The sequence below is a fragment of the Micromys minutus genome, assembly GCF_963924665.1.
Source record: "Micromys minutus genome assembly, chromosome: 1".
NCBI classification, from domain to species: Eukaryota; Metazoa; Chordata; class Mammalia; order Rodentia; family Muridae; genus Micromys; species Micromys minutus.
The window spans coordinates 123,150,026-123,170,146 of NC_137969.1; the positions used below are offsets into that span (position 1 = coordinate 123,150,026).

The 20,121-nt window shown below is 41.8% G+C and overlaps 1 protein-coding gene across 19 annotated transcripts in view; it reads left to right on the forward strand.

Annotated features, from left to right (window-relative positions):
* The window catches only part of LIMCH1 (LIM and calponin homology domains 1), a 294,369-nt gene that overhangs the window by 129,153 nt on the left and 145,095 nt on the right, over window positions 1–20,121 (forward strand). For all 19 annotated transcript variants that reach the window (XM_080927843.1, XM_080927859.1, XM_080927858.1 and 16 more), the window contains exon 3: window positions 8,916–8,985. In XM_080927843.1, coding sequence (XP_080783969.1) covers window positions 8,916–8,985 — 70 coding nt within the window. The remainder of the gene's footprint in view (window positions 1–8,915; window positions 8,986–20,121) is intronic.

Consider the following 20,121-nt stretch of genomic DNA (forward strand, 5'->3'; position numbering starts at 1 on the left):
GGAAATGTAGGCTCCTGGATGTTGACTACTTAAATAACCTTAATTGTGAGTTGGGATGGAATTTGTTTCTAGTGATTCCTATTACTCATGATATCTTGGGGACTTTTGGTTCTGAGGACCCCTTATGGAAGAAGAGTACTGGAGGCCTAGAGATGGCTACCTACTCCCCTTGGGATGGGCTCCGAAATCTTTTGAGTTTGAGCCCAGTGGTTTCACTCTTTGAGGTTTTTCTCCACCCTCCTCACAGTGAGCATAGCAAGAAGTGAGCTTTTTGCTTTGCAAAAGAAGCACTAATTGCAGTCATTAATGCATAATTACAACATAGAACAAAGGTGATTACATGTATCATTGCTTGTGTCGATGGAATTTAATACTCACTCTGTTTAAGCTCCACTGAAGTCTGTTCCTGCATTGCCAGTTTTCACAGTTCACTGATCATGTGTGCCATCTCAAATTGGTAGCTTATAAAAGCAGAAGAGACCTTGAGAAGAAGTCTTGGTGGCCAAGGCAGTTTGGGGGATGGAGGTTTGATTACTAGGTAAAGGCATTCGGATGGTACATTAGTTCTCTGTGTCTGTGATAAGACACTGACCGACAGTCACTTCAGAAAGAGAGAGTTTATTAGGCTTACAGATCACAGTCTACCACCGAGGCAAGCCAAGTCAGGAGCTCAGGTAAGAACCCAGGGGAAGGAACAGGGCTTCCTTGCTAAGCTTGCATTTTTATACAACTCACCTGCTCAAGGGAATGCTACTACCCAGAGTGAGCTCTGCTCGTCCTTATGAGTCATTAATCAAGAAAGTAAATACCCCCCCTCCCCAAGATGAGATGTATCCACAAGCCAGTCTGATGGAGGCCATTCCTCAATTGAGGTTTCTTCTTCTCAGGTGACTACAGTTTTTGTCAGGTTTACAGAACAATGCAGCTCATAGGGTAGATATCCTGTAGCACAGGAAAACCAAGAAGTCATTTGGAAGAAGAAATGCTCTGGGCTACAGCTTCAGTTTTAGAAGCATGGGTCTCATGGGCTCATTAGTGTGGGGACTGGAAGTTGTTTGTTGGAATGGATAAAAAACAAAGTACTCAGAGTACTATAAATGAGATATCTGAATCTCCACCCCTTGTCCAAGGCCAGCATGGGAGAGGGGATGGAAAGATCATAAGACCTGGAGGTCAGGGTGGACTGGAGTTTCGTACATGACAGGGCTGCTGCACTTGTGAACTCACAGCAGGTGTGGTTCTCAGGACAAGACGGAGCTAGTATGACGTGGGGAGGGGCTCATGAGACTCCACTCATATCTGAGGAACTGATGGCTTCTCAGGGAGGAAGGGTCACTTTACTTTAAGGGTGTGGCCTCTAGTAGGTTAGCATGTCCAGTGGACAGTCCCAAACCTGTGAATGTTTGAAAGCACAAATTGGACCAGAGGGGTTATTTTTAAAAATAAAACCTTTTAAGGAAAACATAAGTTGGGAGGTGACAGAAAGGCTGGAGGGAAAGTAGATCTGAGAAGAATTAGGATATGGAGTCCTACTGTGTTAATGCGATCACACACATAATATAAAATGCTCAAAAAATTAATAAAATATGTTTTAAATAAAGGCTGATAGGAAAGGATCCTGTCTGGATTTAAGAAGCAGAGTTTGGGGCTGGAGAGATGGTTCGGTGGTTAAGAGCAGTGATTGCTCTTCTAGAGGTCCTGAGTTCAAATCCCAGCACCCACATGGTGGCTCACAACCATCTGTAATGGGACCCAGTGCCCTCTTCTGGTGTGTCTGAAGATAGCTACTGTGTATTCATATACATACAATAAACAACTAAAAATTTTAAGAAGCAAAATTGGTAACCCCAACTCTGTCAGTGTGAGCGCTGACCTCAGATATGTGCCTTGGCTTTGATGAGGGACTTTCCTTATGTAGATCATTTTGTATGGGCCCTTTTTACTCCGTACCTTTCAGACAGCAAGGAAGGCCATGTGAAGAACTCATGCCAAGAGCTTGAAAACAAATCAAATCAGAGCTGCAGCAAAACACTTTCTACTCCTTCCTGTGTTTGTAAATGATATGATATAAGATCTAAGGGAAATGTGTGGTGGTTTCATGTTTGAGAACAGGGTCTTCTTGGGTGACATCTGCCATGTAAGTCCCATTTTCATTGGAAAAGTTCTGCCTATAGTTGATGTGGGATTGACTGTTATAAGTAATAAAAGCTATTCTACAGTGGTTTAAGGTTATGGAAGTGTGATTCCATTTGTGCAGCTTGAGTTTGGTGTTAGAGGAGGGCAGAGGTGAAGTCATCTAGAACCAGTGGTTGGAGAGGAGAGAGAGTGAAGAATCGCCGATGTAGGGTGGAGGCTGAGAGTTGAGTGAGTTCTATTTCTTCTGCCCAATTCCCGCTGTTCAAAAGTCTATCCCAGTCCTGTAGTGGATAATAAAGGAAGCCAGAGGATGTCTCTTAGTCTGCCTGGAAGAAAAGGAAGGCAAGTTTGGACAGTCAGTGGACAGACTTGAACATGGGAGTTCTGTCAGTATAAGAGCTCAACTTTAGGGGTCCAGATCCAACTTCCTAGTTTCCAAGCTGACAGAAGCCTTTCAAAATCTCCTAGGATGTTCCTGGGTGTACTCAAGGTAGGTAGCTCATGTGTGGCCTACCTGTCACCCATTCTGGACAAAGCACAGCACCCTGAGAACATTTGGTTGGTGTTAATGCTGGCAACTTGTATTCTAACAGTATTCTACTCACTTCCTCATGATTGGGTTTGAAACCAGATGCCATGGTGGATTAAATGGAAAACCCCTTCATTCGGGGTTCACAGTCAAGCCCAGAAACCTGTCTAGGAAACCATGTCAGAAAACAGTCTTGAGCCAAATGAAAGGGAACACAAAAATGGGCCATTTTGTCATCAGAATCCCCTATCCCAGCTGTACAAACCAAGCTAATGAGGCAGTGATGTAATCTATTGTGATAAAGGACAAAGTGACTTCCCATGAGGTGAAGCATGGACTTCCCATCCTGGTGATGTCTATAGTTGCTCTCTCCCAAGCTCTAGGATGATTCCAAACACTAGCCATCTGAAGCGAGTATTGGATTGTTCAATACTCCCGAAGTCCTCAGCCTTTTACATTTTACTCCTCACCTTCCGATTACTATCCAACAGCAGTCTATCTGGTGGCATAGTGCGCCGTGTCTGAACACAGCACCACACAGTTCTGCGCCCCTTCCAGAGCTCAAGTACAAAGAAACAGAAGTTCTTTCTCCAGGTCCAAGGACTAGAGACAGGTTTTTTGTTTTGTTTTGTTGTAGGTATAATAAAAAATAAAAGCACCTTCGCTTTGTATTCATAAATGCTTAAGCCATGGCTGGTAGGTCAGCATATACTGTGTACAGGAACGTTGCTGTCATTCCTGGTTTAGTATTTTTTTTTGAAGGAGTCCCACAGTCTGTTTGCTCTTTATGAATCATATCTCATAAACTGCATAGGCAGTGTGCTATCAAATTGTGTATGAGCACAGTCCTTGACTTCCTGTGGCTCTTAAATCCACTGGTGAGCATACACTATGAGGTAGAGACCTGGGTCTCCCCTCATTTCCTTTGTCCCTCACACCTGGCTTCAGAGCCAACATCATGGATGCTCAACAGATAATCGTTGAGTACATAAACAGCGGAATGGCCTTTTAACATATGTGTCACAATATGTGTCCTATTTAGGCTTCTTATTGCTGGGATGAAACACCGTGACCAAAAGCAATCTGGGGAGGACAGGCTTATTCCGCTTTCTCCTAAGTGTCACAGTTCCTCATCAAAGGCCATCAGAGCGTGAGCTCAAACAGGGCAGGAAGCTGGAGGCCTGCTTTCTTAAAGCATACAGGACCACCAGCTCAAGGATGGCATTGCCTTCAATGGGCTGGGTTCCCATTTCAGTCACTAGTTAAGCAAATGCAAGCTTGCTCACAGCCTGATTGTATGGTGGCATTTTTCTCAAATGAGGCTCCCTCCCATCAGATTGTTTTAGCTTTCGTCACATTGACATAAATCTGTCAGTTTAGAATATGAGTGTAGGTGTGGTGGCTTAAGTTATGAAGCACATTTCTTTTTACTTATCTTCGGTGCTTTTTTTTTTTTTTCAAAATTGAGGATTATCCAAAATGGTAGTTTTTCTTACTCATAATTTTCCGCCAAACACTACAAGGCAGGCAGTATGCATCTGTTGATATGACTTGTTTGTCTGAGGTTTTTAGCCAAAGCGGCTGATGAGAGAAAAATAAGTAAGACTCATTTTTAGTCTTTGACATCTGGTTAATGTGTACTTGAAATTAAACAACTCAGACTCACTGCAGAGGGACATGTTCAGTTACTGAATAAAGAAGCAGGCCAGCTGCATTTATCACAGCCTCATGACAAGAATTGGCTGGAAGCTCAGGGTTGTAATAGGTGTAGGGGAGGGCTTTTCCACCCCCATTTTATTAAGGGAGAAGCTATAACTTTTGTCGAGTGGCTTCCCAGTAACTTGTAGTTGATGAATGTGGGATTTGCCTGTCAAGACCCAGACTACTGACCATCAAGGTGCTCTCCATGAGGAGCTACAACTCATCCGTATAATCTACATTTTTTTTCTGATTTCTTTCATACACATCACTTTACATATATGGTTGTAGAGTTATCTTTGTAGTTATTCACAGATTTTTTTTTTTTAATGTAAAGTGGTTAACCTCAATCTCAAGTTTAAAGTGCTTTCTTTTGAATTAAAAAAAAAAAAGTCTTCTCACATCACCAGGATCTGGATCTTACACTTTGGTCCTCAAGTGGTGGATCAATACTCTCCTTGATGTGCTGAGCTTCTGAGATCCCTCTGGAGGTACCAACCTGACTCTTTTATCAAAAACTCTGTTAGCTGCTCGGTCTGCTTAAAACTGTTGCCTGAAGCAATCTCAGTGGCTAAGACCTTTGAATCATTCAGTTGTTTTTTTTTTTTTTTTCCCCCAAATGTTACCTTGTAAGAGAGTAGCTTTCTGATCATCAATAAAGTATCAGGCACATGGCTGGTCACATGACTGGTCACATGACTGATCACTGGGCTGCTCTTCTAGTGTTCATGATTACCTGAAGATTCCTTTTGTTTGTGTATTTATTTTTCCTGCCCCCACTATCTCCACTCCCTCATGTGTAACACGTTTATCATTAATTCCAAGGAACAAAGCCTTTTCACACCTCACTTGCTGTGTGTCTGGAGTAGCACACACAGCAAACATTTGACAAAAGATTATGGGAGGAGTAACTGTCAGAAAGTAGTTCCTTCTAACTGGTTCTTTTATCTTCATTATTTCTTATGTTTCTGGTTTTATAACATGGATATAATACTTTTATATTTTTATTGTGTAAAATTATACCGGCTTTCAAGAAAAAAAAATAAGGCAAGGTTTTAATTTATAGATCAAACTAGCCTGGTCTGTAGTTATCCAGCCTCAGCCTTGAAGTTACTGAAGTTACAGGTGTACCCCCTGCCCACCCTAGAAATATTTTTTTGATAAATACTAGACCCATAGAGAAAAGTACCTGCAAAGCTGTCCAGCTAAAAGCTTTGGAAAGTATAGCTTACAGGTGGGACACTGGTACAGTGCCCCCCAGAGAGAAGACTTTCTGCTGTGTCTGGAATTCCTGCTCATGTCATAGACTATCCATAGGCAGAGCAAAAATATGTCTTCCACTTACCATCCTTGCAGACGGTTGCTTCTAGTTCTGTTCAATCTTACAGATGTTACTGGTGTGTGTGTGTGTCTGTGTGTATACAAACATATAACACACACATATAATCCCAATGCTGGGATTAAACACATGTACCACCATGACTAGCTCTTACCACACATTTTGACACTGTTCTTTGTTGTGCTTTGTTGTTCTTTCCACACCATCAAGCTAAGGCATAAGCAGCCATCCCAGAGTGAAGGCTGCCCGGGCCATGCTGTCAACCGTGTCCCTTGGGAGGTCTTCACACTGGATTGGGGCCTAGCATTTCACCCTACAGATGTGGTAGTGTGAACATGTGACCTCTGTCTCAGGACAGGGCTTTTGGGTAATAATGCACCTGAGAAAGGACATAAATAAAATATCGCCATGGTCCTCTTTTAACAGCATGTTGTACATAGGAGGGCAATCATGGTTTAAAGTAAAATTACAGACGAATATTCTTCCTTATAGCTGCTGCATGTCTCATTTGTTTGATAATACACAGAAAGTTTTCCTTCATTAAGGAAAGGCAAAATACCAGATAAAAATCTAGGTGCTACACATTCTAACATTGTGATTTCAGTGTTATCTTTTGTTGCTGTATAGTGTAAATTCTGTACAGAACTGGGAGACTGTTTACATGGAAAATCACAACTGTGTCATCTTGAAAATATCCCAAATGTGGGAGAGAGCAGTATGCCATTCCTTGTATTTTTTAGTGAGATATTTTAGAGTGGTTGTAGCTTTCTGTCATTCATGTGATTAAAGTCTAATGTTATAGTTTGCATTGTCTCTTTACCTTTTTGACATCTTCATGGAATAGGAAAGTATCTATTGTCAGAATTGTCTATGAAGACTAAATGCAAGGATGGGTTTATCAAAGATGCATGATTAGAGCTGATGTTACTACAAATGCCAATAAGTCCGTAGATGTAGAAGACAAAGGGTACCTTTCTGTATTAAAAAATTATGTTATGTATGAGTGATTTATCTGCACATGTGCCTGTGTGCTAGAAGAGGGCATTGGATCCCATTACAGATGATTGTGAGCCACCATGTGGTTGCTGGGATTTGAACTCAGGACCTCTGGAAGAGCAGTCAGTACTCTTAACCACTGAGCCATATCACCAGTCCCAAAAGGTATCTTTTGAAAAGAATTTTTTGCTAATCTATTATGGAGGAGAGGGTTTTTTTTCCCCCTCTGCTTTCATTAGTCAGCAATGTGGCTTAAAACCTAGTAGCAGTACTGTTTCATTTGATTTTCGTTAACAACTGAAGTTAGTAAACAAATAAAAATGCTCACCATCCACTTAAAATGAATTAAAAACTTACACAAAACCATAAAAGTTTTTTCAGGGAATGTGTGGGCTGGGCTCTCACGGTTTCATCTCTTTAAAGCCACACCGACTCTAGAACCACAACTGATGTCATTATGTCTGGGGTTACAACCTCAACTGGCACCATCACGAATTGGTATTACAGCTGATAAAACAGCGACCTTTGTTGGTAATAGCACTCTAGTGTTGGACCCAGCTGGGTGTGGCATTCAGGTAATCCTCAGAGCAAATGCTCCCCAGTCCCTCACGAGCTCTCCAGGATCCTCTGTGGTTATTAAGAAGGCTTTGGCCTCCATATGCATTGGTAAGACACGCTCTCCGAGACAGATTGCTCAACCACCAGGACAGTCAATTCTCTCTATTCGTAAGTTCTTCGTCCATTGATTTAGCCAGCCACAGTCAAAAATATTTAGGGAAAACTCCATTGAACATGTACAGACTCTTTTCTCTTGTCATTAACCTGCCCACTCCGACTCTTCCATGCTGAAATAGTGAGTGGGATTTGTAATGAAACGTACTGAGATCTGACAGCGGAGCTTTCTTTTGCTACAACAGCAGAGTGTCCTGTTGCACTGCTGTCTCCGTCTGTGTAGAGCGGTGTCAGACTACTTCAAAGAGTCTCTGTCTGTGACCTGGAGAAGCTCTCCGGTGTGGGGACTTAACGACTTGCTCTGATCCTGGCTCTTGGATCTTGGAAGTAGAACTGAAGCCAGCATTTCCTTTCTGTAAAGGGCCACAAAGGGGAGATCTGCACACTTTGTAGGTCACATATTCTTCCCCTGACTGCTGCCACTGTGGTTGTAGGACAGGAGGAGCTGCAGATATTCCTAAACCAATGGGCTTGGTTGCAGCTGTCTGCCAGGAAAGTTGTATTTGCAAAACAGGGGTTGAGCACCCTTGGCCCATAGGGTTGTTGCCTGTTGATCCTTAAATTATAAATCCCTTCTGGCTTCTTCTTATGTAAGTAAAGATTTACTACAGTAAGTCACCTAGCTGTCTAATTCTCGAAAGACTATGCCTATGACCACTTACCTCTAACTATTCCTTTATAAACACCTCCTTTGCAAATACCACGCTTCCCTGATGCTAGCCATATTTTTAATTTACAGCTTGCTTGCCATTTGTATTGCTCTTTGCTCTCGACTTACATTTCCTGCAGACCGCAGCTCTGCTACAATTGCCCTCCCTTACTTATATTTCCATTTTTACGTGTGTTTAAGCTTGCCCTGAAAAGGCTTTTGCTTGAGTGATTTTTTTTTTTTTTTTTTTTTTTTTTTTTTTTTTTTTTTTTTTTTGGTACCTAGGGAATTATGGTTAACCTTGTTTCAGATCTTCAGGATGTGACTGGTTAACCTCTTACAAAACATACCTTCCATTTTTAAGTGGAGCTCAACCACATTTAACAAGCCACTCTTCTCAAAGGGCAAATAGGATCTGGAGACAGAATTTGTCTTGGCAAGTCATTTACAAAGATCAGTGTTGGTCTCTGAACTGAGTCATCCCGGGAGAGCTCTTTGGAAACAGGCCTTGCCTGGCCTGGGTTGTATACATGTCTCTGATTCTACATCATTCCCTCCTATCCTCCAGCCTACCTCACACTTTTGTCTGTTTCCATGAAGCACCTCTCAGTCTCTCCCCCCCTTCTCCACTCCAAACTCTTAAGACTTCACCGGCAGCCAACAAAGTTGATGTTGGCAGAACTTGCTACTTACACACATAGAGGCTGGTAGACGTTTTGGATTTACGGCATATTCCTTTCCCTCTTCAGCAGTTCAGCCCCAGCCCTGGATGCAGGTGATCTGTGTGACCCATCTTCCTTTATGTCTCACTTGATACTCTGCCTTTCTCATGACAGGTTGCTGAATGCTATAAAGCCAGGACTTGTTAAAAAGATCAATAGATTGCCTACCCCCATCGCAGGATTGGTGAGTATCTATAATTGAGATTTATTTTCCAGTGTTCTTTGCTCTAACCTAAGGGTCACAGTGGGGCCATTTATCACAGTTCTCTTTGGCAATATGTATTCTACTGGAATGAAAAGGCACTGACTCCACTAAGCTAAGAGGTTCCTTGAACGTGAAGAATTCCAGCCATGTTTAAATGGCACCTTAATCATTGTTTGTGTTGTTCCCAAGAGTGATAAAGTCCTCCAGTCTTAAAGAGGTAAATTTGCTTTGGGGTAAGAGGCTGATAATTCAGTTGACCCCAGGAAGGAATGTGATTTTAATTACATTTTCTCTTCACAATGCTTCAGTGCCTTCCCCTTCAGTGGAGGGGACTGGGGGGAGAGATAGCTTCCAAGAGGGAACATCAGCTCCATAACAAGTTGCTTCTTTCAGTGTTAGAACTGTGTTGGTTTAAATATTCCAACACTGTCTAGTTGTAAACCAGATTCTCTCAGGACCAGAGTTATCCAGTGTTATCTGGGGAACTCTGCAAGTATGGCCCCAGCCCTTCCAAGTCTACTTGTGGGATCTCTAGAACTCAAGTGTTCAGGCAGAAATTTTTTTTCCTGTATTGATATATTTTATAATTCTTGCCAATTAATAGTAGCCATTTAACTAATTCTGCCTTTTGTTGTAAAAAAGGGGAATATAGAACAAGAAAATGACCAAAGCTCTATTCTCTATTCTTGAAGAAGACACACACACACAGACACACACACTCACCTAACACACACCACACACACACAAACACACACACACACCACACACACACACACACACACATACACCACACACACATACACCACACACACATACACAAACACACATATACACAAACACACATGCACATACACACACACACACACACACACACACCACACACATACACACACCATACACAAACACACACACACACACACACACACACACACAGATGTGTGGCCTGGTAATGATTTGCTGACTGTTTTCTTGATTATGCCTTCTCTGCCTGGGTTTTTGCCTGAAAACAATGAGAAAAATGTCAGGAATTTGGGCTGGCTCCTGCACGGGCCTTGCTGATTGTTTCAAAGTTTCTTAGTTATATCATGATGACTGGTTAAAATCAGATGTGACAAGAAGCAATTGTGCTTGAAGCCTCTGGGGGTCCTGGTGGGAAGGCATGGTATCAGCAAGTTGGATAAACTAGATTTTTTCATTAGGAATTGCAATTTCTGTGGATTCGTTTTCTTTCCTTTATCAGTTGATAGAGAGTTGGAGATTAGATATTAAAATGCCATCTAATGTTGTTTGTCAAAAATCGTGTAGCCAATTAAGTTAATAAGTAAGGCATGGGTAGCTAGATACACTTAGGAAAAGTAGTTTTAAATAATTATATGAAGCAAATAATATATGGGTATAATTAATATATCACATATGTTAGTATGTACATACATCCATTATTTTAGAACTTTTTATTAAGGCTATCTCTTCCAGATGTTGAAGCTATGGTTTTTATGACTGATCTGTTCTATGCCTGCTTGGCCTTGAGCCTGGGGCAGCTTCTGACCTTGCTGACCTTGCAGCTTTGAGGCGTAGTGTCCCAGGAACAAGCTGAAGCACAAAGTGAAGAGGCCCCAGGCAAAGCTTTCGAGCTGCTTAGAGCTCTGTATACAGTGTGTGCATTCACAGTAGCTAAAGGGACAGGGGATTAGATACCTTAATTGCAAATGAAACTCACGAATCATTTTAGTAAAATTACAGGTTTGAATACATGCATTTATTGTGACATTTGATATTTTTCTTGGGGGGGTGGGTTAGTGGTAATGTGTAGTGTGTGCTGTATGGCACATGATCATGAGTATTTGTGTGTGCCCATGCAGGACTTTGAGTGTCTTCTTTATTCCACTTTGTGTTATTGCTTTGAAGCAGGGTGTCTCGCTGAACCTGGAGCATGCTGGTGTTTACAGGTGTGTGCAGAGCATGCTTGGTTTTTGTATGTGAATGCTACAAATTTCACCTCAGATGTTCATGCTTGCAGAGCAAATACTCTGATCCTTTGGCCTATCTTCCAAGTCCTATTGTGCTATCATTTACTTTGGATCGAATGCTTTTTTTTGCATGACCATCAATTTGATGGATGCAAAGGGACTTTAGCTGTGCTCCTGCCTATGAATTTGTTTTCTTTTTCTCCTCCTCTTCCCCCCATGTTCTAGATATTTTTAGCTGACATTTCCTTGCTTGTTTTTTATTCTTTTTAACTTAACATCATTTTTTTCTCTTCTGATCATATTTAATATTTTAATGTTAAGTTCTAAGTAAATTACCTTGTGGTCATTCAGCATCTAGAAAATGCTTTCCTTAAGTGCATTCACTGCCCCATTGGTTAATGATTTCCTAGTCTATAAATGCGGCCAAATTTTTCCCTCCAGTTACCATCAGATTAGCATTTCCTAATGCTCAAGAAAAACTAAAGTCCTAACAGGAAAAAGAACGACAGCTCCCTCTTTACCCAGTGCGTTAATATACACCTAAGTGTTCTCCTGGTATTGCTACATAGGCCACCTTCCTTCTATGCTCACACGCTAGACTGACTTTCTGATCTCAGCCCCTCTAGCTTTGACCAAAAAAGCACTCCTTACCAGGTGCTCTCTTCTTCACTGAACCTGGACCTCAGGTTAGGACTCTTCCACCCACATGGGACGTTCATCTGTCTGTTGGACAGCTCCACCCAAGTGTCTTCTAGTCATCTAAGGAGCCTCTGTCTGAAAGCACTCTGGTCCCTCAAGTATAACATATCCAAATTAGAGTTCGGTAACCAGTCTGTCACCCTTGGAACTATGTGGCAGTTGCAGGCACTACAGCTGTGCTGGGAAGCAATTTGGTTACTTTGTCCAGTCTATCTATCTGCTTGTCTCTGCATTGTCCCTTTCCTAGAGCAAGCCTTCCCTGTCTCTTGCCTGGATAATTACCCTCAACTCCCAGACAGGACGCCATTTCTCAAAATACTTCTTGGGCATATAGTGCTGTCCTTCTACTCTTTTTGACAATTCCTGTTTATTTATCAGGATTTAACATAAAACTCCTTGTGTGGAGCTGGGGGCGGTGGTACAAACCTTTAATCCCAGCACTCAGGAGGCAGAGGCGGGTGGATGTCTGAGTTATTATTATTAGATAAATAAAGCCATTCCCACAGAGGATTCACTAAATTCAACTCAAGGTTTTGTGCACACCAGGAATTTAATGCCAAGCAGGTCTACCATTGAGAGTGCCTCTAGCCACCAGGAAGGAATTTTGAAATCGAGTCCACAGTCACAACAAAAAGCAGAACTACCTGTGTGAGAGCTAGAGTATGGGCAGTCTGTTCATATCATTCTTTACAGAGTATGGATAATATCTCCTGACTTAAGATAAAATGGATTAAAGCATGGGAAAAATAAACATCAACTATGTATAAATACACCCTGGAGAGTAAGATAGCAGTTACTTGGTAACGGTTTGAAATGGATGGCTCGTGAATGGGTTAGTGTTTGTGAGAAGACAGTGTGGCTTTAGATGTCATTTAGCTGTGGTATAGTGGCATCAACTGTCATGGTTTTATGTTTAGAAATCACCACTTAGGAGAGATAATAAGAAAGTCCAAATGCATGCACAAAACACACTAACTACACAGATGTTATGGTCATGTAACTGTCTGGGTAGGTTTCCAAATAGTCTTATTGACACAAAAATTGAAATGCAAAGAAAATAATGTTTTGTAGGAGATTCTAAATAAGACTTATCTTCTAAGTTGTTGTTCTTGGGTTAAGTATATTTTTCAGATAATATTTTCTTCCTTCTCATATTTATTATTTTGGGGATCTCCAGAGATGACTACCCAGACACAGTTTATAGCCAACTGAAAGTCTTTTTTTCTTTCAGCTGACTGTGACAACATTCAGGTATTTGAGGCCTAAGTGTAGCATCTAGTGTTTAGAGCAAGGGGCTTTTAAAAGAAAAATCTACATCCTGGTATTTTGCTTAGCAGCTATAGGAGGAGTTTTGTGCAAGCAAGCAGTTTAACAGAAACTAAGACAAGAAGATGGCTGGAGAAGGAGATTTGTAGGCAGTTTAAGAGAGGCAATGCTAGCTAAACATCTTGGCCTCAGTGTCCCAGAATAGAGTTGGGTAATTCTATGAAATTCTCCATCATGGAAATCAAATTCTAGTTAAGCCTGAAATGGCATTAGGAAGAATACAAGATGGACGAAACTCATCACTGTCTTGCCCTGTCACAGTCATGACACTAGGAATGCAGGGAATGCTTCAAATGTGCCTCAGGACTTCTGGATTGGTGTGTATGTTGCCAGGAAGTTGACAGACCACCAGCCAACTATTGGTCAAGAAGTCTTAAATTTCTTAAGAAGTATGGCTAGAGGGCTCTCTCTCTCTCTCTCTCTCTCTCTCTCTCTCTCTCTCTCTCTCTCTCTCTGTGTGTGTGTGTGTGTGTGTCTGTGTGTCTGTGTGTGTGTCTCTATGTGTGTAAGAGAGAGACACACACACACACACAGACAGACAGTCAGACAGACAGACAGAAAGAGACAGACAGAGGCAGAGAGAGAGACAGAGAGAAGAGACAAAGAGAGGGGAGAGAGAGAAAAACTGAAAGAAACAGACAGGAACAGAGACTGTGTGTCTGTGTATTTGTGTGTGTGTGTCTTTGTGTGCTTGTATATATTATGTATGGGTGTTTGCATATTTATGTGTATGTGTGTCCTAATGGCTTGGCATTAAGAAATCAGTTCAGTAAGATGGCCCAGCTGTTCAACCCGAAGATAAATAGCAAAGTGTGTTTTTACATACCAGTCCAGGATTACAAAACATGCAGATTTGCAGAGGCATGAATAGGTGTATTTTACCTCCTAAGCTGTGGTTTTAGAGAATTCAGGGGCAGAGGTGTTAAAACAAAGTAGTTGAAAACCATTTCCTGGCAAGAACTCACACAGACCATGAATCCAGGTCTGGGTTCCTTCTGTAATGATGCTTGACATCTGAAACCGCGTGATGACTGTCTGCAGATGCTTGCATTCTTCCTTAGGTGTTGGTGAGACTGTTTGCTGCTGCCAGAGAGAAAGACCTCAAATTTGGGGCTTGGCCTACCAAGATTTTTTAAGTGTTCCCTTAGCCTGCCAGCTTGTCAGTATTGTGCAACCCAGTCACATCTTGAAGTTCAAGTTAGTGGTCAGTAGAAAGGATGTTGAAGGCCATTTCACTGTGGGAATTTACAGCTTAATCTTTGGTGACTGAGATTTATATATTGACAGCTACTCACATATGCATATGAGAAGAGTAACATACAGAGATAGATAATATTTGAGGGGATGGTGCCCCAGCACCTGAGCCTTCTTACGGCTTTCTTAAAGTATTCATTTGGCTTGGCATCTGAGACCCTGAAGATGAAGTTGATCTGGGGGGCGGGGTGGAGAATCTCACAGATGGAAAGACATTGTAGTTACATATTTTACAGATAAGGACATGGTATATAATGGGGGAGTGTTTTGGTTATTAACTCCAATAGACAAACAGTAAACACTGTGATAGCTGGCGAAGCTTAGCCCATCTTCTGTTGTCTACCCAAGCATTCCCCGTTGAAGAGACAGCAGACGAATGATAAGTTATTGTAATAATGGGGGAGGAAAGGCAAAGGCCAACATCTGGCCGCTTTAAACCTACTCAGAAAAGATATTTTTTTTCTGCATAACTGATCTGTTTTTCTCTAGCCAAAGATACTTTTTCAAATATGGTTAGAGCTGAAATTCCTGAAGTGGATAAAATGTAAGTTTTCATAAACTCTGTGGACTTCTGGAAGCTTTCAGAAGGCATGGTGGAGTGGTTGAAGTCTTCTTGTTCGAGGGTGGTCAGAGCAGGGCGGGTGATGATAGGGCTGAAGAAATTCCCGGGCTGTGAGAAGATTAAACACATTGTTTTAGAGAAAAGGTAGGTTTGTGGAGCTGTTGAAAACAGTTATTCAAACTATGTTTTTAGGAAGAGGGCAAGATAGTAAATTTGAACCCCAAGTGCTGGGGTGTCCACCAGTCAATGAGCAGATTCCCATAGAAGTGACCTGGAGGTGAGCTCCAATGTACCCCAGACCGTACTTATGAATGCTTTGTGTTTGAGATAGATAGCCTATCACTGCTCTCACAGTTTCTAGAACTTTCACTCTCCTCCAGCAATCTGGCTTCTCTTTGGGCCCCCATGCATACTAGGCTCATGCACTGCACACATACATATATGCAGGCAAATACACATAAAATGATTTTTTAAATATCAGAAAGTTTTGCTAAAGACTTTTTAAAAAATCATAGTATTTTCATTCACAGCATGCAACAGAGCTTTCTACAATTCAATCTTTTTATTTTTTTACTGTTTGCACATACATGTACATTCACATGCAGGTATATGCACATGCATGCATTCACACACACACCCAGACACACACAAACACACACACACACACACAGTCTGTCTTATGTATGCATATATTTCATGCATATCGGTTTTCCCACCGGTAGCCAGAACTGAACAGACTCTTATTATACTACTTCTTGCCTTTTTTCTTTCTTATTATTTTTCTGCTATGGCTAATGCTATGGCATTTCCGAGTGCCAGTCATTCTAGCCAGACACAGCTGTCCTAATTGAGGATTCTGATTTGGAGCAACAAAGATGTAGCATCCCCACTCTGGATGGGGAAGAAGAGGAGGCTTGGAACCCTGTCCTGGTGTCTTGTGCCTGCAGCTCTGCTCTTGATGGCCACTGCATGATGCAATTGGGCAACTCCGATGGCCAGGCTCTTTGTGTGGGAGACAAGTGAAAACCGGTTAGCTGACTGTTCTTTGCAAAGGCAGCATGTTTCACCAAGGGAAATGAATAGATCTTGTGGAGGAGCTCAGCCAGACTGGATTTCATGACACATCTTCTTTTATCCTCATCCCTGGCACGGTATGAGAAGCCTTGCTTGTGTTCCCACATGGTACACAGAAGGAATGCTCAATGTGCTGCTGTCAAGGTTGGTGCCAAGGCTAAGCTGCAGGCGGGATGGTTGTTAGCATTTTACTAGGTTTATACATAAAAGAGTACACACTGTAGAGGGAAAAACCAACAAAAAATGTGAGTTTGGTGTTTGGGGGAGGGGCAAAGGGGGTACATTCAGCCTTGTGTTAACATAAAGAATAGAACATTAATTGAGGAGCAGGGTAGTTTATTTGGTGTCCCCCAGGTCATTTCTGACTGTGTGCTGCTTATAATAGTCTTCACAACTAGCTCGTAAATGTGCAGAACACTCTTGGCCTTGTCTTTTTCTATACTTTTATAAAGCTCTCAGATGCATATTGAATGGAATCCAAGCTCGTGTTAATAGAGACTTTTCAGGCTCTTCCTGGCCTATGTTAGAGTCTAAAATTTATCTCTCCTATCCATGTTTGACCCAACCCAAAAGACATGACTACATAATGAATATGGTGTGTCAAATGATGACAACTTTTCTCCACAGTGAGTTGGGTAGGTTAAAGGAACATTCTAATGACCAGTGAAGCAGAGGTAGCTATCAGAATCTGCCAGTCACCAAGGGTAAAAGAGTTTTACCTATACTTACCAACTGGTTTGGTTTACTATTTCTTTTTTAACTTTACCATAGTATAAACACAATGCTTGTTTAGTAGACTCTATACTTTGATCTTTTCCTGGGATGTAGATATTCAGTATAGCATTCTAAGTCTTGACAGTGGGTAGACTTCCAATTAGCCACACAAGCATAAGAACAAACATCATGTGCTCTGTGTGTGCAACTTTTAGCTGCTGTTTGCTAATATGCTTAGATAAGATAACACATTACTCTCCTTGTCCAGTTTTTGGCAGAAGGTTTGGTAAGAAGTTTTGTTCTTTATACTTATCCTGAACATATAATCATGCTTTGGGTTTTCTTCTTCTTCTTCTTCTTCTTCTTCTTCTTCTTCTTCTTCTTCTTCTTCTTCTTCTTCTTCTTCTTCTTCGGAGAGTGTATTAGTTATCCACTGCCATGTAATAAATTAGTTACCCAACTTAGTAGCTTAAAACCACATTGGTTATCACATAATTTCCACAGGTTACGGATCTGAACAAGGCTTAGAGCACTTGCTAGTTCAGAGTCGCTTTCAAAAGGGGAGGAAATGGAGAGAGGGAAGGAAGGATAGGGAGGGTGGGAGGGAGAAAGAGAAGGAAGGAGAGAGATGATGGTGGAAGGAAGGAAGGAGAGAGAGAGACGAGGAGGAGGGAGAAGAAAAGAAGGAGAGGAGGAGGGGGAGGAAGGAGTAAGGGAGGGTGAGAGAGAGCACAGCTGCTTAAGGTGGAAGTTACTATCTTTTACTCCTTAATCTCTGCAGTGACAGTCCATCACTTCTGCATACATGTAATCAAAAGCAGGACATCGAGTCAACCCCACTCTCCGAGGAAGGAGATTATGTAAAGACTTGAATACCAGAAGTGATCCCTGAGAGCTTCGAGACTCTACCTGTCACAGGGCCTGAATTCGTGGTACATACCTTCCCCACCTGCCTTGGCTCACCTTTGTTTGGCTTTACTCTGATGTAAAAATGACACCCTTTCGGTAGAATCTATTCTTTGATACCTTCCTGGGCTGGGGCTGTACAGTATGACTTTCTAAACCCTGACAGCAGCAGGAGCCTCAGCTTGCAGTCAGTCACACAAACATAAGTAAACATCATACTTACCACTACTGTGCCGTGTCCCTAGATGTGCTCTTTGGTGAGGTAGATGTTTAAATGGGTTTTCAACCTATGATGTCAGAACTTATTCCCTTTGCGAGCTGAGGAGCATCTCAACTAACCTGTAAATATTCTTGTTCTTCTAAAGACAGGTATGGAGGTCTGGTCTGTTGCTATGGATGCTGAATGAATTCTCAACTGTACCAGCTTTGGTTGTGCAAACCTTGCTCCTTAATCTAAAACTGTTGGCTGAATAAACATGATGACAGGCAATTACTGGAGGGAATAGAGATAAGATGGTTTTCAGTTACCTGGTGGAGGGTGAGTGTCACAGGTAGAGGGGAGAGGGAAACCACAGGGAAGGAGGAAGAGAAGGAAGAAGGCACCATGGGGCTAGGTGAATTGTGAGCACCTTACCATGAGGGCCAGCAGGTCGGAGTAGGATCAGCTCAGGTGTAACATGGCAAGTGATATATTGGGATTATTGACAGAGAAATAGACAAAGTATTATAGGGGATTGATGTCTGCCCAGCTCTAAGGCTTTAAGGCTTATTATAAATATAAAGGTTTTGTGTCTTTTATTTGAGAACGAAATGATCTAAGGTGGGATAGAAACCCACAAATAATATTTACCTCAACAAATATAGTCATAGGGTCAAAGGACTTTAAAGATTACAGTTTCCTGGAATAGCCTCTTGTATAAAATCCAACCAAGTTCCTTAGCTTTTTTTTTTTTTGTATTCTTTCCTGGGGCAGGGGTTCACATTGTACCAAAAAGAGATGGTTTGTCTTCTTTTGCCTTTCAAGTGAGAATCTGTTTTTGATATAAGGCACAACCTGTAGTTTTAGGGGACCTCCTCCTAAGAGGCAAAGAAACGAGTCTAACATTGAGTAAACTGTAGAACAGTCATGAAGTCTAATGTGCAAGGATCACCAAGGAAAGTTGTTGACCTGCTTTGCAAAGGCGCTTTGGGAAGCTAGCTAGCCACACACAGCTGCATTCCTCCTTGGGAATGTAAAAGACCAAACCAGAAAAGCTTAGATGCTGTCTCGGAGTGGCCAATGTTTTCATATGACTGTATCTGGAGCTGAGGGTCTTGGAGAGAAGTCAGTGTTTTGGAATGTGAACCAGTAAGAGGACATTGAGCCCAGAAATCCCATCTTGGTGGAGTTGGTCTCTTTCCCATGCCTTGAGACCTACAGAAAGCAAAGGACTTATGGAAAGCAAAGCAAAGAGAACTGCAGCTGTGTGACTAGCTCTCCATCACCGTGAATAAATACCGGAGACAAAAAACCCTCAGGGAAAAAGGTTTTGTTGTGATTCAGTTTCGTAGACTTCAGTCCAAGGTTGGCTGGCTCCATTACTTTGGGCTTGGTAAGGGGTAGAATTATGGGATTAGGAGAGTGTGTGATAGAGAAGACACCATCTTCATGGCAGCCAAAAAGCAAAGAGACAGAGAAGAGACTGGAGGGAACATCTCCTTTAATGACACATCTATAGTAACCTGTCTCTACCTACTAGGCCTTACCTTCTAATAGACCATTTAGTGGTGACTTCATCAATAAATCCAATCACCTCTCAGGGTCTCAGCTCTTAATACTGCTTCACTGGAGACCAGGCCTTGAACACATAAACTCTTGGGAGGGGGGCATTTCAGATTTAAACACTTAAAAGTGTGAGAAGCCAGCTATGGGAAGAAAGCAAGCATCAACTGATTAGGAGACAAGAAATTCCAGTAAGAGTTGATGCACACTTAAGCCTAGACGAAGGACCAGGGGATATGACCATGGGAAGACAGAACTGGTCTCTAAGCACAACAAGCCATCATTTCATGAGACATACCATTCTTAGGAGTCTTCCTAATAAAAACCACCTGCCATTTCAATTACAACACAATGGTAAAGCACCAGCAACGGAAAAGATGGAACTTTTTGTCAGATGTTAAAAATATGTACACGTTGGCCTCGGTAAAACACAATAAATAATGCTAAGAAGATGACATTCGTGTTTTGGACCTGAGCAACTTGGAGGATGCTAATGTTCTTAATAGGGATCATGGGAACAGGGAAATGAGAAATGGGTTCCAAGAAAAGAAGATCAGTTCTGTGTTGGATATACCGACTTGGCTGTCTCTGAGAGGTGTTCATGTGCAGATGTATGGCAGGGTAAGAGACATGTTAGATTGAAACTCAGGGGGAACGAGGAAGTTTGGACTCCATTAATGAATGAAAATTTCTGACATTAAATCTTTATGCTTAAGAATGCACGAAATTATATTAAATTCTTTTCCTATAACCACAAACTTTGAATCCCTCTCCCTAATTGTAGTGTTATCTTTAGGTGTTTTTGATGGGTCCTGAAGGGACTAAGGGAAAAGGAGGCAGACAAGAGGGAC